The sequence below is a fragment of the Panulirus ornatus genome, chromosome 14 (genome assembly GCF_036320965.1).
Source record: "Panulirus ornatus isolate Po-2019 chromosome 14, ASM3632096v1, whole genome shotgun sequence".
NCBI lineage: Eukaryota > Metazoa > Arthropoda > Malacostraca > Decapoda > Palinuridae > Panulirus > Panulirus ornatus.
Genome location: NC_092237.1, coordinates 52,219,918 through 52,245,578, shown reverse-complemented (window position 1 = coordinate 52,245,578; position 25,661 = coordinate 52,219,918). Strand labels below are relative to the sequence as shown.

The 25,661-nt window shown below is 38.7% G+C and overlaps 1 protein-coding gene across 1 annotated transcript in view; it reads right to left on the bottom strand.

Moving 5' to 3' along the window:
• The window catches only part of Cad87A (cadherin 87A), a 119,508-nt gene that overhangs the window by 11,047 nt on the left and 82,800 nt on the right, over positions 1-25,661 (bottom strand). Inside the window, exons 19-30 of the mRNA XM_071669899.1 lie at positions 24,524-24,646; positions 23,590-23,761; positions 22,539-22,711; positions 19,580-19,733; positions 18,867-19,021; positions 15,407-15,593; positions 13,810-13,920; positions 12,442-12,551; positions 5,725-5,922; positions 5,170-5,341; positions 4,442-4,756; positions 4,200-4,319 (exon numbers count right to left, since the gene is read on the bottom strand). Of these exons, the coding sequence (XP_071526000.1) occupies positions 4,200-4,319; positions 4,442-4,756; positions 5,170-5,341; positions 5,725-5,922; positions 12,442-12,551; positions 13,810-13,920; positions 15,407-15,593; positions 18,867-19,021; positions 19,580-19,733; positions 22,539-22,711; positions 23,590-23,761; positions 24,524-24,646 (1,990 nt within the window). The remainder of the gene's footprint in view (positions 1-4,199; positions 4,320-4,441; positions 4,757-5,169; positions 5,342-5,724; positions 5,923-12,441; positions 12,552-13,809; positions 13,921-15,406; positions 15,594-18,866; positions 19,022-19,579; positions 19,734-22,538; positions 22,712-23,589; positions 23,762-24,523; positions 24,647-25,661) is intronic.

Below are 25,661 nucleotides of genomic sequence, written 5' to 3'. Positions count from 1 at the left end.
AAATTGGAGGTGGAAAGATGGAGTGAAAAAGATTTTGTGTGATCGGAGCCTGAACATGCAGGAGGGGGAAAGGAGGGCAAAGAATAGAGTGAACTGGAGCGATGTGGTATACCGGGGTTGACGTGCTGTCAGTGGATTGAATCAAGGCATGTGTATGGGGGTGGGTTGGGCCATTTCTTTCGTCTGTTTCCTTGCGCTACCTCGCAAATGCGGGAGACCGACAAAGCAAAAAAAAAAAAAAAAAATATATATATATATATATATATATATATATATATATATATATATATATATATATATATATATGATCAGACATCCCTCCAGTTGCACCTCTCAGCACATTAACATCCAAAAGTCTCTCTTTCGCGTGCCTGTCATTTAACATGTAATCCAATAATGCTCTCTGGCCATCTCTCCTACTTACATACGTATACTTATGTATATCTCGCTTTTTAAACCAGGTATTCCCAATCACCAGTCCTTTTTCAGCACATAAATATACAAGCTCTTCACCATTTCCATTTACAACACTGAACACCCCATGTATACCAATTATTCCCTCAACTGCCACATTACTCACCTTTGCATTCAAATCACCCATCACTATAACCCAGTCTCGTGCATCAAAACCACTAACACACTCATTCAGCTGCTCCCAAAACACTTGCCTCTCATGATCTTTCTTCTCATGCCCAGGTGCATATGCACCAATAATCACCCATCTCTCTCCATCAACTTTCAGTTTTACCCATATTAATCGAGAATTTACTTTCTTACATTCTATCACATACTCCCACAACTCCTGTTTCAGGAGTACTGCTACTCCTTCCCTTGCTCTTGTCCTCTCACTAACCCCTGACTTTACTCCCAAGACATTCCCAAACCACTCTTCCCCTTTACCCTTGAGCTTCGTTTCACTCAGAGCCAAAACATCCAGGTTCCTTTCCTCAAACATACTACCTATCTCTCCTTTTTTCACATCTTGGTTACATCCACACACATTTAGACACCCCAGTCTGAGCCTTCGAGGAGGATGAGCACTCCCCGCATGACTCCTTCGTCTGTTTCCCATTTTAGAAAGTTAAAAAATACAAGGAGGGGAGGATTTCTGGCCCCCCGCTCCCATCCCCTCTAGTCGCCTTCTACGACATGCGAGGAATGCGTGGGAAGTATTCTTTCACCCCTATCCCCAGGGATAATATATATATTCTTTTTTTTTTCTTTTTATACTATTTGCCATTTCCCGTGTTAGCGAGGTAGCGTTAAGAACAGAGAACTGGGCCTTAGAGGGAATATCCTCACCTGACCCCCTTCTCTGTTCCTTCTTTTGGAAAATTAAAAAAAAAAAACAAGAAAGGGGAGGATTTCCAGCCACCCGCTCCCTCCCCTTTTAGTCGCCTTCTACGACATGCAGGGAATACGTGGGAAGTATTCTTTCTCCCCTATCCCCAGGGATAAATATATATATATATATACATATATATATATACATACACATACACACGCACATATACACACACACACATATACCTCTTGGTCCGACACATATATCCTCTTGGTCAATCTTTCCTCACTCATTCTCTCCATGTGCCCAAACCATTTCAAAACACCCTCTTCTGCTCTCTCAACCACGCTCTTTTTATTTCCACACATCTCTCTTACCCTTACGTTACTTACTCGATCAAACCACCTCACACCACACATTGTCCTCAAACATCTCATTTCCAGCACATCCATCCTCCTGCGCACAACTCTATCCATAGCCCACACCTCGCAACCATACAACATTGTTGGAACCACTATTCCTTCAAACATACCCATTTTTGCTTTCCGAGATAATGTTCTCGACTTCCACACATTCTTCAAGGCTCCCAGAATTTTCGCCCCCTCCCCCACCCTATGATCCACTTCCACTTCCATGGTTCCATCTGCTGCCAGATCCACTCCCAGATATCTAAAACACTTTACTTCCTCCAGTTTTTCTCCATTCAAACTTTCCTCCCAATTGACTTGACCCTCAACCCTACTGTACCTAATAACCTTGCTCTTATTCACATTTACTCTTAACTTTCTTCTTTCACACACTTTACCAAACTCAGTCACCAGCTTCTGCAGTTTCTCACATGAATCAGCCACCAGCGCTCTATCATCAGCAAACAACAACTGACTCACTTCCCAAGCATTCTCATCCCCAACAGACGTTATACTTGCCCCTCTTTCCAAAACTCTTGCATTCACCTCCCTAACAACCCCATCCATAAACAAATTAAACAACCATGGAGACATCACACACCCCTGCCGCAAACCTACATTCACTGAGAACCAATCACTTTCCTCTCTTCCTAACCTACACATGCCTTACATCCTCGATAAAAACTTTTCACTGCTTCTAACAACTTGCCTCCCACACCATATATTCTTAATACCTTCCACAGAGCATCTCTATCAACTCTATCATATGCCTTCTCCAGATCCATAAATGCTACATACAAATCCATTTGCTTTTCTAAGTATTTCTCACATACATCCTTCAAAGCAAACACCTGATCCACACATCCTCTACCACTTCTGAAACCACACTGCTCTTCCCCAATCTGATGCTTTGTACATGCCTTCACCCTCTCAATCAATACCCTCCCATATAATTTACCAGGAATACTCAACAAACTTATACCTCTGTAATTTGAGCACTCACTCTTATCACCTTTGCCTTTGTACAATGGCACTATGCACGCATTCCGCCAATCCTCAGGCACCTCACCATGAGTCATACATACATTAAATAACCTTACCAACCAGTCAATAATACAGTCACCCCTTTTTTTTCATACTATTCACCATTTCCCACATTAGTGAGGTAGCATTAAGAACAGAGGACTGAGCCTTTGAGGGAAATTCTCATTTGATATACATATCAGCATATACACATATACATACACATACACAGACATATACATATACACACATGTAAATATTCCTACTTGCTTGCCTTCATCCATTCCTGGCTCTACCCCATCACTCAGGAAACAGCATTGCTACCCCCCCTGTGTGCGATCCCATAGGCCTGGTAGATGAAAGTAGTCGTATAAGATGTATCTTTAGGCAGTTATATCATCCCAAGTGGTTTGTGAACAAAGCTGTCTGGAAAGCTAGGATGACATTTTATGCTTCTTGTAACAAAAATGTGACAAACGAGGATAAGTCTGAATGCTTAGTGTTGTCCTTTTCTCCCAACCTAGCTAATCTAAGACACATTCTTAAAAAACAGTTCTCATAAAGATGCTTTCCAGTGCAATAACACTATCAGTAAGACCTTAACAAATAGTAGGCCAAATCATACAACAATTGGGACTGTTTACATTGTTAAATGCAAGGCTTGTAAAGATATATATATATATATAGGCCAGCCCAGAAAAACTGTAATGGAGAGGTATAATTGGCATCACCAGGCAAATGCAGGGATGACCACAAAAATGTGATCGCTAAACTTTGTCATGATAATGACCACCCCATAGATCCTGAAAATCCCATTATTCTATACCCTCCTGCTGATTATGCCACATGCAACATCATTGAATCTGTCTTAATTGCTAATACTAAGGACTTAATTTCTCCATAGGCAACTTTAAAGCCCATCCTATCATTAACCAAACCATTATGAGAGAATTGACAAAACATGAAAACATAAAAAAGTTGTCAACCCCCACCACGGGATCCCCCTTAATCACTCTCCCTTTTAATGGTTATGGCCGGTCAATCCAGACAGTATGTGGCCTGTAATAGTAGATACTAGACGGTGGCACTCCATTGTGATGGGATTTGAATAACTTTGTTAAGTACTGGCACCTGATGAGAGTGGACTCTCTCCATGAAACATGTCGTGCCCCATGTACAGAAAAGTTACGTTAAATAAAAAAGTGTGATTTCACCTTCAGAGAAAGACATCCTTTAAGTCTTTTATATAAGGTATTGCACAAAGTGGCACCTGGCATGTGCTTCTCCACTTACTCCCATTGGGGAAAGATGTTCACGTAATTTCATCTGCTTTGATATATTTTATAAAGAAGTCTACCTGGGAATGATTGTGTTGCAGTTATGACTGTGTTATGTTGGACAGTACAGTTACTTTTGCAGGGTAATGGGGAGTGAAGCATCAGAGGGTACTGAGCATGTTATGAATGCATCAATCATATGCTTACCTGGCCTGAAAATATTTGATGCTTTGATGGAGTAAGTCAGAGTACCATTGAGACCAGCATCCCCATCAACAGCACTCACCATCCTTACAAAGCGATCTACTTCTGCCTCATAAGATACACCTGTAATATAGAAAGCAAATATGGACCTCTGTGTAGAATTATCTATGCATTGCTTTGTACCTACTGAGAAAATGAATGGCCTGCAGTTTCAAATGAGCTTAAAAGTTTCAACTGTAACTCACCTGCATAGTACACTTCATGGATGAATCGTGGAGGTGTGTCATTCTCATCTTCAATGTTAATAGTGATGATGGCTAATGTTGGATCATCCTTGTCATACACAACTTCTTGCTCTGGATCCAGAATGAAATTCGGGTCATTGGTGGCCTTGACCACCAGTGTGTAAGAGGACCTCTGCTCACGGTCAAGAACAGCATTAGTGTACACTTTGCCAAGCAGTTTGTCCAGGTAGAAGCTCTCATGGGTATTGCCAGATACCAAGTAATAGAAAACCTTAGCATTGATACCAGCATCAGGGTCTTCTGCACGAAGTTCACCTGGTTTATAAGAACAGTAAATGTCAACTAAACAAAACATTCCCAGTGACATATATCACAAACAATTTATTCCAAATAACTTCTGAAAAGTCTATGATACATGAACACTAATTGGTTATAACTGTCTACATGGTTAAGGAATATTTTTTCTGTATACTTGTCTAAGAGCTTCAGTAATATGATTTTGATTACTTGAAAACACTGGCATATTATCTCAACAAAACATTAAAGAATGAAAACCTTTCCTGGTACTATAAATAAAATCCATTTTGTAATCCATTACGTAATTACCACAGCATTATTCATTCATTTTATTACTTATAAACAAAACCATTTAGATCGATAATGTGTCTGGCTATATTTCCTAAATACCAAAAGATATTCTTAAATACAGTACTTTCATGAAAACATACCAACAAGTGTGTGTTTAGCAGTGTTCTCACTAACACTGAACCGGTAAGCTTGTGGCATACTACTCTTGGGAAACTCTGGACGATTGTCATTCATATCCTCCACAAGTACCGTCAAGAAACGCAGGGTTTCATAGAATGTAGGTGAGCCCTGATCCTTGGCCACCAGTACCAGCTGTTGTACAAGAAAATCAAGTTGACTCAAGAAGTGGAAATCATACTTTAGTGAACTGTACGCATTATATAGCTTGGCAAACCAAATGAGTAAGGGTAAAGATGATCCACAAGAATATTTATAATGTGTATCCTTCTGCCATAGAAATTCAACTTGGAGACTGTTTCAGAATAGGTATGGGTGTAAAATATAGTCGGATAAGAAGAGGATTAGGAGAGTGCACTTTTGGAAAGGCTGATGAATTATAAGATATAGCTTACTTGTGCAATGTTTTGTTTCCCAAAGTACTCATACCATACAGTTATCATACATATCTTATGATTTCAAATTATATCCAAACCAACAAACCTCAAGAAAGTTACAGTACCATTTGGCTTCCTCACCTCATACTTATGTCGTTCTTCCCTGTCAAGTATGAGCTTAGTTGTCAGAACACCTGTAATGGGGTCTAAGTGAAATTCTGGTGTGTCCTGGCTGTTGTCTTCTCCCACACGAAGGTGGTAACGTACCTCACCATTAGCTCCAGAGTCTTTATCCTCAGCCTCAACTGTCATTACCTCCTGCACTGCTGAACTATAGTTCTGTAAGTAAATATAAAAGAATGTAAAACCTATCTTATGTCAGACACCAATTCATAGAACAACCTACATTGGACCATCTGAAAGATGACAGGCTGTGAGCTGTCTGTTCCATCTAGGCTGTAAAAATTGGCCAATATAATCAATATATCTATTCAAACAGCATATATATATTTATTTCATTTATTCATTTATTATAATACTTTGTCGCTGTCTCCTGCGTTAGCGAGGTAGCACAAGGAAACAGACGAAAGAATGGTCCAACCCATCCACATACACATGTATATACATACACGTCCACACATGCACATATACATACCTATACATTTCAACGCATACATATATACATACACAGACATTTTTTTTTTTGCTTTTTTGCTATCTCCTTCGTTAGTGAGGTAGTGCAAGGAAACAGACAAAAGAATGGCCCAACCCACCCATATACGCATATATATACATACACGTCCACACACGCAAATATACATACCTATACATCTCAACGGATACATATATATACACACACAGACATATACATATATACACATGTACATAATTCATACTGTCTACCTTTATCCATTCCCATCGCCACCCCGCCACACATGAAATAACAACCCCCTCCCCCTGCAAGTGCGAGGGAGCGCTAGGAAAAGACAACAAAGGCCACATTTGTTCACATTCAGTCTCTAGCTGTCACGTATAATGCATTGAAACCACAGCTCCCTTTCCACATATATATATATATATATATATATATATATATATATATATATATATATATATATATATATATATATATATATATATATATATAAATATATATATATTGTTTATGGATGGGGTTGTTAGGGAGGTAAATGCAAGAGTTTTGGAAAGAGGGGCAAGTATGAAGTCTGTTGGGGATGAGAGAGCTTGGGAAGTGAGTCAGTTGTTGTTCGCTGATGATACAGCGCTGGTGGCTGATTCATGTGAGAAACTGCAGAAGCTGGTGACTGAGTTTGGTAAAGTGTGTGGAAGAAGAAAGTTAAGAGTAAATGTGAATAAGAGCAAGGTTATTAGGTACAGTAGGGTTGAGGGTCAAGTCAATTGGGAGGTGAGTTTGAATGGAGAAAAACTGGAGGAAGTGAAGTGTTTTAGATATCTGGGAGTGGATCTGGCAGCGGATGGAACCATGGAAGCGGAAGTGGATCATAGGGTGGGGGAGGGGGTGAAAATTCTGGGGGCCTTGAAGAATGTGTGGAAGTCGAGAACATTATCTCGGAAAGCAAAAATGGGTATGTTTGAAGGAATAGTGGTTCCAACAATGTTGTATGGTTGCGAGGCGTGGGCTATGGATAGAGTTGTGCGCAGGAGGATGGATGTGCTGGAAATGAGATGTTTGAGGACAATGTGTGGTGTGAGGTGGTTTGATCGAGTGAGTAACGTAAGGGTAAGAGAGATGTGTGGAAATAAAAAGAGCGTGGTTGAGAGAGCAGAAGAGGGTGTTTTGAAGTGGTTTGGGCACATGGAGAGGATGAGTGAGGAAAGATTGACCAAGAGGATATATGTGTCGGAGGTGGAGGGAGCAAGGAGAAGAGGGAGACCAAATTGGAGGTGGAAAGATGGAGTGAAAAAGATTTTGTGTGATCGGGGCCTGAACATGCAGGAGGGTGAAAGGAGGGCAAGGAATAGAGTGAATTGGAACGATGTGGTATACCGGGGTTGACGTGCTGTCAGTGGATTGAATCAAGGCATGTGAAGCGTCTGGGGTAAACCATGGAAAGCTGTGTAGGTATGTATATTTGCGTGTGTGGACGTATGTATATACATGCGTATGGGGGGGTTGGGCCATTTCTTTCGTCTGTTTCCTTGCGCTACCTCGCAAACGCGGGAGACAGCGACAAAGTATAAAAAAAAAAAAAATATATATATATATATATATATATATATATATATATATATATATATATATACATATATATATATATATATATATATATATATATATATATATATATATATATATATATATATATATATATATATTTATTTTTTTTATATTCATTATACTTTGTCGCTGTCTCCCGCGTTTGCGAGGTAGCGCAAGGAAACAGACAAAAGAAATGGCCCATATATATATATATATATATATATATATATATATATATATATATATATATACAGACATATACATATATACACATGTACATAATTCATACTTGCTGCCTTTATTCATTCCTGTCGCAACCCCGCCACACATGAAATGACACCCCCCTCCCCCAGTATGAGCGCGAGGTAGCACTAGGAAAAGACAACAAAGGCCACATTCGTTCACACTCAGTCTCTAGATATCATGTATAATGCACCGAAACCACAGCTCCCTTTCCACATCCAGGCCCCACAAAACTTTCCATGGTTTACCCCAGATGCTTCACATACCCTGGTTCAATCCATTGAGAGCACATCGACCCTTGGTACCACATCGTTTTAATTCACTTTGTTCCTTGCACACCTTTCACCCTCCAGCATGTTCAGGCCCCAATCACTCAAAATCTTTTTCACTCCATCCTTCCACCTCCAATTTGGTCTTCCACTTCTCGTTCCCTCCACTTCTGACACATATATCCTCTTTGTCAATCTTTCCTCACTTATTCTATCCATGTGACAAAACCACTTTAAAACACCCTCTTCTGCTCTCTCAACCACACTCTTTTTATTACTACACATCTCTCTTACCCTTTCATTACTTACTCGATTAAACCACCTCACACCACATATTGTCCTCAAACATTTCATTTCCAATACATCCACCCTCCTCGGCATAACTCTATCTATAGCCGACGCCTCACAACCATATAACATTGTTGGTACCACTATTCCTTCAAACATATCCATTTCTGCTTTCCGAGATAATGTTCTCGCCTTCCACACATTTTTCAATGCTCCCAGAACTTTTGCCCCCTCCCCCACCCTGTGACTCACTTCCGCTTCCATGGTTCCATCTGCTGCCAAATCCACTCCCTAATATCTAAAACACTTCACTTCCTCCAGTTTTTCTCCATTCAAACTTACCTCCCGAGTGACTTGTCCCTCAACCCTACTGTACCTATTAACCTTGCTCTTATTCAAATTTACTCTCAGCTTTCTTCTTTCACACACTTTCCCAAACTCAGTCACCAGCATCTGCAGTTTCTCACACGAATCAGCCAACAGCGCTGTATCATAAACGAACAACAACTGATTGACTTTCTAAGCTCTCTCATCCACAACAGACTGCATACTTGCCCCTCTTTCCAAAATCTTGCATTCACCTCCCTAACAACCCCATCCATAAACAAATTAAACAAACATGGAGACATCACACACCCCTGCCGCAAACCAACATTCACTGAGAACCAATCACTTTCCTCTCTTCCTACATGTACACAAGCCTTACATCCTCGATAAAAACTTTTCACTGCTTCTAACAACTTGCCCCCACGCCATATATTCTTAATACCTTCCAAAGAGCATCTCGATCAACTCTATCATATGCCTTTTCCATATCCATAAATGCTACATACAAACCCATTTGCTTTCTAAATATTTCTCACATACATTCTTCAAAGCAAACACCTGATCCACACATCATCTACCACTTCTGAAACCACATTGCTCTTCCCCAATCTGATGCTCTGTACATGCCTTCACCCTCTCAATTAATACCCTCCCATATAATTCCCAGGAATACTCAACAAACTTATACCTCTGTAATCTGAGTACTCACTTTTATCCCCTTTGCCTTTGTACAATGGCACTATGCAAGCATTCCTCCAATCCTCAGGCACCTCACCATGAGTCATACATACATTGAATAACCTTACCAATCAGTCAACAATACAGTCACCCCCTTTTTTAATAAATTACACTGCAATACCATCCAAACCCGCTGCCTTGCTGGCTTTCATCTTCCGCAAAGCTTTTACTACCTCTTCTCTGTTTACCAAATCATTCTCCCTAACCTTCTCACCTTGCACACCACCTCGACCAAAACACCCTATATTTGCCACTCTATCATCAAACACATTCAACAAACCTTCAAAATACTCGCTCCATCTCTTTCTCATATCACCACTACTTGTTATCACCTCCCCATTAGTCCCCTTGCTGCCTTCATCCATTCCCATCGCGACCCCGCCACACATGAAATGGCACCCCCCCTCCCCCTGTGCATGCGTGAGGTAGCGCTAAGAAAAGACAATAAAGGCCCCAAACCACAGCTCCCATTCCACATCTAGGCCCCATAAAACTTTCCATGGTTTACCCCAGACGCTTCACATGCCCTGGTTCAATCCATTGACAGCACATCGACCCCAGTATACCACATCGTTCCAATTCACTCTATTCCTTGCATGCCTTTCACCCTCCTATATGTTCAGGCCCCGATCGCTCAAAATCTTTTTCACTCCATCCTTCCACCTCCAATTTGGTCTCCCACTTCTCCTCATTCCCTCCACCTCTGACACATATATCCTCTTTGTCACTCTTTCCTCACTCATTCTCTCCACATGACCAAACCACTTCAATACACCCTCTTCTGCTCTCTCAACCATACTCTTTATATTACCACACATCTCTCTTACCCTTTCATTACTTACTCGATCAAACCACCTCAAACCACATATTGTCCTCAAGCATTTCATTTCCAACACATCCACCCTCCTCCGCACAACCCTATCTATAGCCCATACCTCGCAACCATATAACACTGTTGGAACCACTATACCTTCAAACATGACCATTTCTGCTCTCAGAGATAACGTTCTCTCCTTCCACACATTCTTCATCGCTCCCAGAACGTTTGGCCCCTCCCCCACCCTGTGACTCACTTCCACTTCCATATATATATGTATATATATATATATATATATATATATATATATATATATATATATATATATATATATATATATATATATATTTTCTTTTTTTCTTTTAAACTATTCGCCATTTCCCGCGTTAGCGAGGTAGCATTAAGAACAGAGGACTGGGCCTTTGAGGGAATACCCTCACCTGGCCCAATTCTCTGTTCCTTCTTTTGGAAAATTAAAAAAAAAAAAAACGAGAGGGGAGGATTTCCATCCCCCCGCTCCCTACCCTTTTAGTCGCCTTCTACGACACGCAGGGAATACGTGGGAAGTATTCTTAATCCCCTATCCCCAGGGATAATATATATATATATTATTATTATTATTATTATACTTTGTCGCTGTCTCCCGCGTTTGCGAGGTAGCGCAAGGAAACAGACGAAAGAAATGGCCCAACCCCCCCATACACATGTATATACATACGTCCACACACGCAAATATACATACCTACACAGCTTTCCATGGTTTACCCCAGACGCTTCACATGCCTTGATTCAATCCACTGACAGCACGTCAACCCCGGTATACCACATCGCTCCAATTCACTTTATTCCTTGCCCTCCTTTCACCCTCCTGCATGTTCAGGCCCCGATCACACAAAATCTTTTTCACTCCATCTTTCCACCTCCAATTTGGTCTCCCTCTTCTCCTCGTTCCCTCCACCTCCAACACATATATCCTCTTGGTCAATCTTTCCTCACTCATTCTCTCCATGTGCCCAAACCACTTCAAAACACCCTCTTCTGCTCTCTCAACCACGCTCTTTTTATTTCCACACATCTCTCTTACCCTTACGTTACTCACTCGATCAAACCACCTCACACCACACATTGTCCTCAAACATCTCATTTCCAGCACATCCATCCCCCTGCGCACAACTCTATCCATAGCCCACGCCTCGCAACCATACAACATTGTTGGAACCACTATTCCTTCAAACATACCCATTTTTGCTTTCCGAGATAATGTTCTCGACTTCCACACATTCTTCAAGGCCCCCAGAATTTTCGCCCCCTCCCCCACCCTATGATCCACTTCCGCTTCCATGGTTCCATCCGCTGCCAGATCCACTCCCAGATATCTAAAACACTTCACTTCCTCCAGTTTTTCTCCATTCAAACTCACCTCCCAATTGACTTGACCCTCAACCCTACTGTACCTAATAACCTTGCTCTTATTCACATTTACTCTTAGCTTTCTTCTTCCACACACTTTATCAAACTCAGTCACCAGCTTCTGCAGTTTCTCACATGAATCAGCCACCAGCGCTGTATCATCAGCGAACAACAACTGACTCACTTCCCAAGCTCTCTTATCCCCAACAGACTTCATACTTGCCCCTCTTTCCAAAACTCTTGCATTTACCTCCTTAACAACCCCATCCATAAACAAATTAAACAACCATGGAGACATCACACACCCCTGCCGCAAACCTACATTCACTGAGAACCAATCACTTTCCTCTCTTCCTACACGTACACATGCCTTACATCCTCGATAAAAACTTTTCACTGCTTCTAACAACTTTCCTCCCACATCATATATTCTTAATACCTTCCACAGAGCATCTCTATCAACTCTATCAATATATCAATATATCAATCCGCTACAGCCATTACTTTCTCAGTAACTGACTCACCTCCTGTACAAGCACAGTAGCATTTGGCACTGCAGGAGAGATGAACTTTGGTTTGTGCTGGTTCTGAGGCAGGACTGTGATCTCCACCATCGCCTGGTCACTGTATTCACCTGGTAACATAAAGAAAAGGGTAAAAATTTCAGATTTTGTAAATTATAGTGTACAGTACCAAATCCAAACTGAGATCATTTTGACTTATTACAACACTGAAGTGGAACAAAACTTCAGACATTTAATCTCACTGCTAGATAAAGATAATACAAAATGGATATATAACTTGTAGGAGTGAAAAATTTTTGAGATACCACAAAATCATACAGCTTGAAAGCTCATTGGCTAGACCTAAGCTTCAAGAAAAACAAGCTGCTGTTCTGATTTTGTATAATAACTGATGATTTGTTACAACAAATAAACTCTGCAAGCAGGCTTTGTGAAAACTCACACAACAGCATTCAGACAGATTTACCCTTTTTACTATCTATAGATACTAAGATGTCCTTAGTTCCTACTTTCACAATCTGCTGAGGACTTATTAAAGCTCTTCTAACCTTAGCTTGAGGAGGCTTCTGGACATTTTTCAGTTAGAAAGAAATGTAAATCTACACTGTCTTTGAATGGTTGTAAAAAGTTTAAGCTTTACTGCCTCTTAGAGGAGCTTATAAACACCTTAAATGATATCAGTAGATAATCTTATATGGATAGAAACAGCTGGCTCCCCTTATTTGTCCCTAGGGAAATGGAGTGCTAGCTGTTTCTTTCCATATATGATGTTGCTTATATTAAAGTCATTTAAGGTGTTTCTATGCCTCTCTGGGAGATTATTAAGATTAAATTTTAACAACAATTTCAGGTATAGATTAATTAGCTATGTTCCAAACCCATCACTTGCTATCTGGCAACACTACTCTTGCTGCTACAGCTTTAGGGTTTGACCACTGGGAAACTCTAGCTCAGGGTAATTCACTAGCAATAAGCTCCTGGTTTCATTACATTATAGACATACTGAGTTTTGGACATTTGTCAAGAAGACAGGTAACTGCGAATGTTTCTGGGATATATCTATTGATAAAAGTTGTATGAAATCATTTTTCACTAAGTAGTATGTATAGATAAAAAATACATTTAAATTTTCTGAACTTTTACCAAGGAACAGGGTAGGAAAAGCTATGACTTGCAATGAGCTGTCGTACTATCACACTAAATGAGGTTGAAAATAAAACACTGAAAAAAAGACCATATTGTCTACTTGACACTGGAAGATTGGTACCATCAGGTAATTTAATGTCTAGATATTTTCACAAATAATCTGTTGATTTAATCCTCTTCTGTTATACTATTACACATCAGTGAAGTAACTGATTTGGTTACCTGTGCCATTGAGGTCCCGGGCTAATATAGTGAGATTGTAGTTACTGGGGGTGGCCAGAAGAAGACGAGCTGGGTAAAGGATACCTGTGTCAGGATCCAACTGGAAAGATCCTGAAAACCAAAAAATTTTCAAGATATAATACTGGCTTATGAATAAGTCCCTCAGTTACAAAAAATACTTTTAAACTTTTGATCTTATAAATTTATATAGGCCAACAAAAACATTCAAAAACCATGGAAAGGTATTATGAAGAAAGATCAGTGAAAAAATTCAAGAAGAATTTAGAGTCATAGGAGGGTAGTGGGATAAAAAAAAAAAAGGTCAATCACAGAGAGTACTGAGGTCACAGAACGGTGCTGGAGTCATACAAAGTGCTTGGTGTTCCTAGTTAAGAGACTATAGAAACATATCATATACCATATTACTAACAAATCAATGGGCCTTGAACAGTTCTTTAATTAAGTAGAACATATCTTCATACAATTACACTCTTCTTAGATGATTTTCCACTAAAGACATTGCAGCATTCTGAACTTCACTCTCATCAAATCAGTGTTTAAATCAATTTTCGATTTAGTACATGCACTGAGCAATACTGTGATAAGCAATACAACCACTCTGGACTTTCAAATAACTTAATACTTCAATAAACTTAATTATATTTATTTATTTATTTTGCTTTGTCACTGTCTCCCGCGTTTGCGAGGTAGCGCAAGGAAATAGACGAAAGAAATGGCCCAACCCATCCCCATACACATGTATATACATACACGTCCACACACGCAAATATACATACCTATACATCTCAATGTACACATATCTATACACACACAGACACATACATATATACCCATGCGCACAATTCACACTGTCTGCCTTTATTCATTCCCATCGCCACCTCGCCACACATGGAATACCATCCCCCTCCTCCCTCATGTGTGTGAGGTAGTGCTAAGAAAAGACAACAAAGGCCCCATTCGTTCACACTCAGTCTCTAGCTGTCATGCAATAATGCCCGAAACCACAGCTCCCTTTCCACATCCAGGCCCCACACAACTTTCCATAGTTTACCCCAGACGCTTCACATGCCCTGATTCAATCCACTGACAGCACGTCAACCCCGGTATACCACATCGATCCAATTCACTCTATTCCTTGCCCGCCTTTCACCCTCCTGCATGTTCAGGCCCCGATCACACAAAATCTTTTTCACTCCATCTTTCCACCTCCAATTTGGTCTCCCACTTCTCCTCGTTCCCTCCACCTCCGACACATATATCCTCTTGGTCAATCTTTCCTCACTCATTCTCTCCATGTGCCCAAACCATTTCAAAACACCCTCTTCTGCTCTCTCAACCACGCTCTTTTTATTTCCACACATCTCTCTTACCCTTACATTACTTACTCGATCAAACCACCTCACACCACACATTGTCCTCAAACATCTCATTTCCAGCACATCCACCCTCCTGTGCACAACTCTATCCATAGCCCACGCCTCACAACCATACAACATTGTTGGAACCACTATTCCTTCAAACATACCAATTTTCGCTTAATACTTGAGAGAAAAGCCAACTGGACTTTAACACTGACCTAAATCATTCCCTTCTGTGATGAAATATTTAACCAGGGCATTAATACCATAGTCACTATCATGAGCAGTGACTTGAACAATAGGTGCTGGGGGGTCCAACGGAAGATTTTCAACCACACTGGCAGAGTATGACCTCTGGCTAAAAACAGGGCCATGGTCATTCATGTCGGTGATGGTGATGTGAAGCTGTAAGGAAAACATAAACAATATACTGTGGAAGTTTGATTCCTAAAACAGATGAGCAGAAAATTAAAGAGATGATGTCATCTTCAACGTAGCTGATCAAAAATTTCCTAAAGAAAGTAAGGTCAGCAAGCATTACTACAATCTCAGCTCTCCTTTTCTCATCAGCATTTCCCTTATTTCATCAAATTTTTTGTTTAACCTCTCTCATCAGTGAAATTACCTATTTAAGCTGCATATCAAAATTTCCTTCTCACCTATCGTCTGCCTTTTCAACACATTTTGCTTCTTTTTTTTTCAACTGAAACCTTTGTTTTCTGTTATATCAAATTCTCTTGAGTAACTTTCCTCCTTGGAAAATTCATTTCTACTGCCTGTCCCTTTCTGGTTATCCTTTATTTCACTACTATTCATAGCAATGGAATGCATTTAATCAGTGAAAGAGATATGTCCATTGGTATAGCAGGATTAACAGACATTAGAAGGAAGATAACCAGACATATAGGAGGAAGAAATTACAAATAAGGAAATATGAGGGGCAATAATGTTTTTATGGCATGGAAAAGCTAAGAGTACAGATGGAAGGGTAAGTAAGAGAGTAAAGGGTAAAGATGAAGGTTCAGTGAAGTGGATCTAGAAAGTGTGTAAGGAAGTATGGAAAAGTCATCATGTGCTTGATGACTGAATAAAGGCAGTAACTGTTCCAATGTATAAAGGAAAAATGAGTGAAAATGATAGTAAGAAATGCAGAGGAATTGGTCTCCTTATGGCAGAGTGTAGGGTACGATAGTGACTGATTGTGTTATGAGGAGGAGTGATTGTGTTATGAGGACCCCCTACTGGTGAAGAACAAAGTGGGTTTATGAAGTGAAGAGTGTGTGTAGATTAGATTCTGCACTTATATAATGGAGAAAGCTAGAGAGAAAAAAGATATGTATGCACCATCTATGGCTTTATATTAGAACTATGATGATATAAATAGAATAACTCTGGAAAGTCTATATAGTATGCATGAAAGCCTTTTCAATACTGTTAAGAGCTTTTAAAAGGGAAGCACTGCATGTGTAAGATAAGAGTAAGCTGTAGTATGAAATAAACGTGGGGATATATTAAGACTGGATGATGCTACCATTGTTATTTATCGTTTTAATGGATAGGGAATTATGGGTGGTGACAGCAGTGAGGTGGGAAAATGGTGGTGTAACACTTAACCTTGGAGAAAAAGATCAGAAGTTGTCACAGTTATTGTATGCAGATGATGCTCAACAGTTAGCTAAATCAGGGGAAGAATTTGACTGAATGGTGGGCTGCTTTGAGGATGTATGAATGAGGAAGATGCTAAAAGAAAATTTAGATAAAAGTAAGCCAGTTTTTGAAAGAGATGGGAAATTACAGTGTGATATTAAACTGCACGGTGAAAAACTGGAAGTTACTGATGATTCTAGATATCTGGGAATAATGATCAAAGCATTGTGGTGTGAAAGTTAAAAGTAGTCATACAAGGGAAAAAACTGGCAGTGCACTGAATGAAAAAAATTAAGCACAGTATATGCATGAAGCTTCCATGGATTTCTTGTCCCAGCTCTTATGTATAGATTTGAAAGCCAAGTTTCTACAGGTCAGGATTGGTAAAAGAAAATGAGGACAGTAAACTTTGAATTAAGAGTATATTGGGAAGACTGAAGATCTGAGAAGTGTAAGTTTAGTGGAGAAATCATTATAAAGATGCATGAATGTAAGTTTGTTAGGATAGTAGGGGTATGTTAAACATACAGTAAACTTTGAATTAAGAGTATATTGGGAAGACTGAAGATCTGAGAAGTGTAAGTTTAGTGGAGAAATCATTATAAAGATGTATGGATGTAAGTTTGTTAGGATAGTTGGGTATGTTAAACATGAGGCTGATGATGTATTTGTCAAAAGGAATTTCAGTAATAAAGTCAAAGATACAAGGAGGAGAAGCAGACTGTGGAATAGATGGATTTATGTGGTGATATAACCAATTAAGGTTATAGATATTTTGTATAAAGGTAGTGGAAAAAGTTAAAAAGTAAGTATTCTGTAACTGTGGAAGCTTATGTTACACTTTGGCAAACTCAAACTGTGCAGGGCTGAGGATGATTATGAGTGATTTCGTGGCTGTGTACTTAAACCAACCCATGGGAAAGGGAATGGAAGTAATAAAGATGCACTACATCTTCTGTTGGTTCTTTACATACATGCAAAATGCTATTTTTCACTTGGTGAAGCACTGCATTTTAAAACTGCTGATATTCTCCCTTAGTGATAAGTCCTTTGGAAAGCATTACTATCAAAGGGATTTAGGTGTATCACAAACCAGTCTAGTTATCTACATAGGTCTTTTAAAAGCCATGCATTCTGAAGGTGTCCTTCACATGAGCATTTTACTGTGGTAACATCCACTTCATCAACTTAATATCCTTACCTTCAGTCTGGAAAATCAAACAGTCTTGCATACCTTGTATGTAAATATACTCATAATGCTTAGAATCAAAACGGAGCCAAATTTTCCAAATCAGTAATCATTTTATTGCCAAATGTTCTGATCCACTAATCATCTATTCATGTTCATTGGTTTACAGTAACTTGACTATCATTATCTAGCAACAACATTTACTGACCATCTTCAAACTCTAAGCTTGAGCTTTCCCTTTTTCCTCAGGCATTCTGTATGATATTTTCAGCTTTTGTTTTTGTAAACTGGTAAGGTTATTTGATGATGGTGGGAAAGTTTTTCTCATGGATATCAAAGATCATATCAAAAAGCATAGGTATATTTGAAGCACCTAGTATCAAGACAGATAATTTGCAAACATGGCAGTCAAGAAATCTAAAAAGTCCTGAATAGGCTCATGTCATTTGAATTCTGGATATACCACTGAAAGTATACAAATGACAACTTATAATTACTACAGTTACATTATAAAGAGGCAGTGCCATATTCTACTAGGAATAAATAGCTTACAAATAGGTAGATAGGACCATGAAATATAAGATATGATTCAGAAAAACTCCAATTTCTAAAAAGATGGTATCTATGTGTTCACAGCCTGCAACTAATAAAGTGCAAGTGCACAGATAACCTATTTCTTACCAATCTAAAGAATTATATACTTACAGGTGCAAACACATTAACTGTGTACAGATATGTTAATCAGTACTAGCAAAGAAACCCAAATACTTCCAGTCATTGGCTTTCCAGGAATTAAAATATCTTTAACAACTCAATGGTAAGTAACACACTTCTACACTCACTGGGACAGAGGACTGGTGGCGGTGGTTTTCTGGAGCATCATCTGTAGCCACCACTCGCAATACCACTGAGGAGAGACTTTCCCGGTCTAACAGAGCACCGTTTCTCACTGTCACAAGTCCATTAGAATCAATAGCGAAGTGCTCTTGATGGTCACCTGCAGTAGGAGAGGTGAAAGGTGACTTAAGAAGGTAATGAGCAATCATAACTGACAAGCTTTAATATTTGTAACAGAGATGGATTTTTTAATAAAATAATGTAAAAGAGAGTACATTTCAAAATGTGGCTAAAGATCTCTGTCTTAAGTGTTTACAAAAAAAAAAAGTTGGCTCTGAAACTTGAAAATCTTTTTCTTTCTAAGGCAGTGTCCCAAAAGTATGAGAGATTCTCTAGGAAATTCTCTAGAAATTTGGGGTTGACTTTCTATTCCACTGTCTTTCTGATGAGAAGACACTGGCTTTCCCTACTGTCATTATCTTCCTGGTTACTTCCAGTAGCAGAGAAAAGTGGACTCCTTTGGAGTGAGAAGTTCTCTGAGATTGTACTCCCAACTTTCAGTCAAGTTTTCATATAACAAAACTCACACCATAACTTACAAAATTCTCATTTGTCTTCTAATATAGCACTATGAATGCACTGTTGCACTTGCTTTGAGGATCACTACTTTTAATCTTATGATTCTTTTAAAGTGAAAAGTTAGTGTATCAAAACTAACCAGCAAGGGAGTAGGTGAGCACCCCATACTGGCCCTTGTCAGCATCAGTGGCTGTGACATTCATGACAGGTGTGGCTGGTGGGGAGTTCTCAGGCACCTCAGCCTCATACAGGGCAGAACTAAACACTGGCTCCTCATCATTGATGTTCTCTAGCTGTAGGGTGAGACAAGAAACACCATGATTATACTGCATACATCATCATCACTGAAAATGCATCGAGTAACAATAATATTATGAAGAATTACGTTTGTTGTAACAGGTATTGAAATAAAAGTGAATGAAGAAGAAATGAATTCAAGGAACATTGAAAAGTTAAAAAACTGCATGACAGAAAGCTAGTCTGAAAGTTAAGGGACCCATGGTTGTACAACTCCCTTCATGCATGCACAAATATACAATCGGATAGAAACACATGCACTGGCTTGAGCTGGGGTGTGTGCATGTATGTGTATACACATAAGAAGGTAGACATGGTACGTATGCAAGAATGAAAGATGGGATAATTCATGTGTAAAGCTCTCTCTACATTGCACATAAATAGCAATCATAAATGATAGTCACACACACAGCCAGTATGAGTAATATAGGAGGACTTAGCAAAGAAGGTTCATGCTAAAGATCATGTTTACAAACACTGATGGCTTGGTGGGAATGGAAAGGAACTTCATCTTATGGGTCAAGTGAATGAGAATCTGCTATCACAGGCATAGCTGGCATGTACCTCAGCAAAGATATAAACTGGAGTTGATATCATATAATTCTCTAAGGAATTCTAACAATGCAGAACAATTATACAATGATAACAATGAAGGACCAATCAGGATGGTGTATGAAGCAATAAAATATGCACTTTTCAGAGACAGCACCAATGAGGGGAATTCAAATTATAAAGAAGGGAAATTTGGATTACTATGGTGACAGCATCATGACGACATAAGTCTTTAAAGCATATAATGGAAAATTTTCTATATAAGCATTTAAATGAACATATCTGGATAAGAGGGCCTGATACACTATCATTTCTAGGTCTCATCTTCACACATACAAGCATGGATATTGAGATCATATATGATGCATCAACTGGAAAAAGTGATCACATAATGTTTATATTTGATTATATGGTAAAGGAGGATGTAAAAGTAGCAGAGATGAAAACAGATTCAAAGAAGATAAATAACTGTGGAAAGTACATAGAACTTAACAATTTCTATGGTTATATAAAGTAGGAAAAGGCTTTCAATAGTTGAGAACATGGCATTGTGGGAAAAGGTTCTGTGAATTTTAAACTGAAGGAAAACGAACAGAAATACAGTACTTCTAGCCGCTAAAACAGTGGGAAGATCGAGAAATATGGAGAAATGGCTCAATAAAAGATCTCAAAAAGCAAAGGTGCTTTGAAATGTGCTACAATGAAAATATAGGTGGCACTCCAGCCAGCTAGATTTGTAAGGTATAAGAGAGCAAAGAACAAATATAGCAGGATAAGAAAGAACACAGGAATTTTGAAAAGAATATTTTGGACAATACAAAAGAAAATCCAAAATTATTCCATGAATTCATCAGCAATTTATGGCAGCAAAAGAGCAACTAATCATGCTAAGGAATTCAGAGGGATGAGTTGTAGACAATGATGTATGGATATGTAGGGAACTGAATGATAAGTTTAAAAGAGTTTTCACAGTAAAAAACTCTTTTAGTCCCATCACCAATGAGATGGAACTGGAGGGAGGTCTTAAAAAGCACTGAGATTTCCATAAAAAAATCATAGGATACTAAAGGGTCTTGATCCATACGAGGCTCATGGTCTTGATGAAATTTCAACATCTATGCTAGAGATGCATCTCGATACAATTGACAAAGCAATCAAAATACTATTCAGGATGTTGCTGAAGAAAGGGAAAGTGCCAAAAGCATAGAAAAGGGCAAACATCATGCCAGTCTATGAAAAAGGAAACCAGGGAGAGGCACTGAACTACAGACTGGTCTCCCTAACAAGGGTGGTCCAACTGGTACAGAAAACAAAATCAGAAAGAAAATGAATGACTTCCTGTAGAGATGGAATTACCTAAGTGAAAGACAACATGATTTTAGGGAAAGGAGTTTATGTGTAATGAACCTCTAAAGATTTCTATGTGAGACTGAATTCTGTTTTAGAAATAAGAGAAGGCTGGCTGGATTACTTGGATCTGGACTGCTAGAAAGCATCTGACACTGTACCATTGTAAATATCTGAGTGGTTATGTAAGGGAGTGGTAAAATCTGGAAGGTTATAAGAGTTTTAGGTTTCAGTATCTTAAAGAAAGCCAAGTGGTAGAGAACAATAAGTGCCTGAGGATATTTAATTGGTTGTAGATAAGAATTTATTTGGGTGGGTGCTGTGATAGAGACATTAAATATCATAAAGGGAAAAAATTTGGCTGATGATAAGTGTTAAAGTAAGTTTCAGAGACTGTGTTAAAAGAGTGCTATATGTTGGATGGTACTAAGTGTAGGAAAGAGTATTTCTAGTGAGAGTGTATTGTTGGATAGTGTCATACTGTACATTTTCAGTATTTCAGTGTCATCTTTATCAAAGATTTTTTGTTATTTGTCAGTTCCATTGCTTAGTACTCTACAACTTTCATCTACTCTCCAGCATTTCACATATTTTAACATAATAAGAATGTTAATGTCAGCAGTATACAAATGTTCAAAAACCTACATCATGGCAAAAAAATTTCAAGATACTAGGCCTCATGAGTGTAGAAGTCTCACCCCATTGTGTACAAACACTTAATCGTAAATAGGCAATTATACTAAGCATCTATTTAGTCATGAATTCCAAAACAGCTTCAGCCCAAACTTTCCATCCACCAATACAACTCCACTGATAGAGGCAGCCCTCCTGTATCTTTAGAACCCATTTAAAAGGCATTCTTTGTAGAAAAAAAAAGCCTTCTTTAGTGGCAGTAAGAATACCTGTACAATGACTGTAGTAGTGGCAGACAGAGTGGGGACGCCAGTATCATGAGCCACCACAACAAAGCTGAGTTCAGGTTGTCTCTCATAGTCCAGTCTATCCTTGACTGTTACCACTCCTGTAGCATTGTCCAGAGCAAAGTGATCAGAGGGCTCTGCTAGAGAGTAACCTCCTGTTTGGGATGAAAAGAGACACTGGATTAGAAATTATAGTAGTGGACCTATTCATCTAGTGGGAACAGATGCAGACCCTATATTAAGAACAGCATTATTGCAAATGCAAACATGTTACAACAGGCACAGATGCCAGGATACTATGGTGAGTCCCAGTTTGCCCAGGAGGAACACCTGTGCTATTTAGGTATATTTCATTTCTGCAAATTTATGTTTACTACACCTTCTATTGTTACAGCTGTTTTACTTTAATCAGAGTAATTTTTTGTTATTTAGGCATGGCAATAACACTACCATTATACAAACCCTTATGATGATATACATGAAGATATGAGTGGTAATCAAATGTGAAACTTTGATGCTACTGTGATTACAAGTTACACTAACAAACAGCACAATTTAAACAGTGAATGACATGACCTGCTGATATGTGTTATCATAATATTAACTCTAACATCAGCATCACTATCAAATTATTCAAATCAATACCACCTCTGTTTATCATGTTTATGTCTACCATGGAGTTTGTTCATCCTCATAATGCCTGTGTTTGAGAGCCTTACTGTTCAACTACATCCTTTATCTTCATATTTATCTTTAACCTTTACTTTACTGCAATCCACATCAACTATCTTTATCCTAGTTAGAGTACTCATCTCTTACCACTTCCCATATGATAAGGTCCCATTTACTTTTCTTTCCACTTATGCTGAGACGCAAGAACCATTATAGTTACCTATTTTGGAATCTCCATTATCTTTACAATTCCCATCACTGAAGATCCCAATACCTTTTTCCATATCTTTATAAGTGGTCATCACCATTGACCTTACTAATCCTGTAATCCCCACTACCATCAGTTCACACTCTTGTTTACCTATATTGGAGTCTACGTCAGAGGCAGTGACGGTAGTCAAATGAGAGCCTCGAGGCAGCTCTTCCACCACTTTGACATGGATGGTTGGACTCTCAGGACTCCATGGTGGAGGGAAAACTGGTGGAAAATCATTCACATCCACAATGGTGATGACAAGACTGCCATGACCCACCTATAGAAATGGTAATAATAACAATCGATGTGGTGGCAAAGGACAGTTAAGGGATATTTTTAAAGACACATAGTTGGAACCATATACTGAAAAGAAATCTTTGTATAAAAACTTTTTTGCTTACACTAGAAAACCTATCATAACTTCATATGAATTATCAGCTACTCAAGGCTTATCTAGATACCAGTTTCAACCATGAATCCTACAAAAGTCACAGGAGAATAGCACATTAATTTCTAAATGACTGCAACTTTTAGTAATTAAATTCTAGACTGTAAACCAAAAATTCTCATTATCATACCCTATTACCATATGTAAGGATCTCTTCTTCAGGCTACTCAGCCCACCTGGTGTTAGATTATGCTTATCCAAGATGAGAAAAAAAAGGGGGTTGCTGAAAAGGCAACAAGTGCTGAGCTTAGGTAGAATAATTTTCTTTTTAAGCATAAATTTTGAGGGGCTGACTACTACTGTAGAAATCAGTCATTAGTGATAATCTAGTCACTGTACTATTGTTTTATGGGTTTACTAAATCATATATAGACCAATACAGTATCTGGGCAACACATGAGAGATTTTCATCTTCAATTTGTCATCTACATTTAAGAAAAATAATATTCTAATTTAATTTTGGTGATGAATAAAAGATGGTTGTATATAGGCCAGAGCTGACATATTACACAAGGAGTGGAAATACATCAATGTTGTTATCAGTGGAAAAAGTCCAGTTCCAAATGACCAAATATAAAGTGTCAGACTAACTTGTGGTGGTGTAGCAGACATGTCTGTGACAGTAACAGCCAGAGTTACTTCTGTGGCCATTGTCCGGTCCAGCCGCTGAGCTACAGTCACGCTGCCAGTAAGGCGGTCAACCACAAACACTTCCTGTACCAAGGGAGTTGTGAAAGGTGATATTACATTTTGCAATCACACTGGGGGATAAGAAATTCCTGCAAATTCTAAGAAGAGAAGTATTATCAGAGAATTTTGATTTGCAATTTCTTTTGGGAAAAGTATTACAATGAGTGAAATGCTACAATTCTAAAACAGGTCCAAATCTAGATTTATATATCAAGGTCTTCAGTGCTAGTTCCATTTTATGTTAAAACCAAACATATTTTTTTTGTACATACTATTGAATAATGTATTTAGCTATGTAAGAAAACAGGAGTTCCTTCATATTCATCAAAATTTTCCTAAAAGTGGTGAACAATATTCCAATGTTATAGTAATATCATATGTCAATGATTATGATATCAGCATAAAAACTTCCTTTATACAAAACCATTTCAAGAACATTTCATTAATTAACACATAAAAATAAAAAATTAGATTTGTGAGAAGTTTTCAGCCTTCCTTTTGGTAAAAGCAACATACTGTGTGATAGAAGTAAACAAATTATTTTTCAAAACTACTCCAGGAACCTTTTGGCACCTAACCATAAGCAATACATACTTTTAAAATCCTAACTGTCCAGTTAGCAAAACAGTCACCCTTTTTCTTGAGAGATTCAACTGCAATCCCATTCACTCCAACCACCTTCTCACACTTCATCATATGCAAGTCTTTAACCACCTCCTCTCTTTTCACAAATATGCAAGTCTTTAACCACCTCCTCTCTTTTCACAAAATGATTTACAAAGACTTTCTTGCTTTGCATAACTCCCTAACCCAAACTCTTTACATTTACTTCTCTGTTCTCCAACTCATTCAACAATCATTCAAGGTATTCATTCCACCTCCTCTTCACCTCATCTCCACTTGTTACCACTTCCCCATTTGCCCCCTTCACAAATGCTTCACAAAGTTGGGGTGAGAGACTATCAGTAAATTTTAGGGAGAATAAAAAGATGTTCTGGAAGGAGGTAAATAGGGTGCGTAAGACAAGGGAGCAAATGGG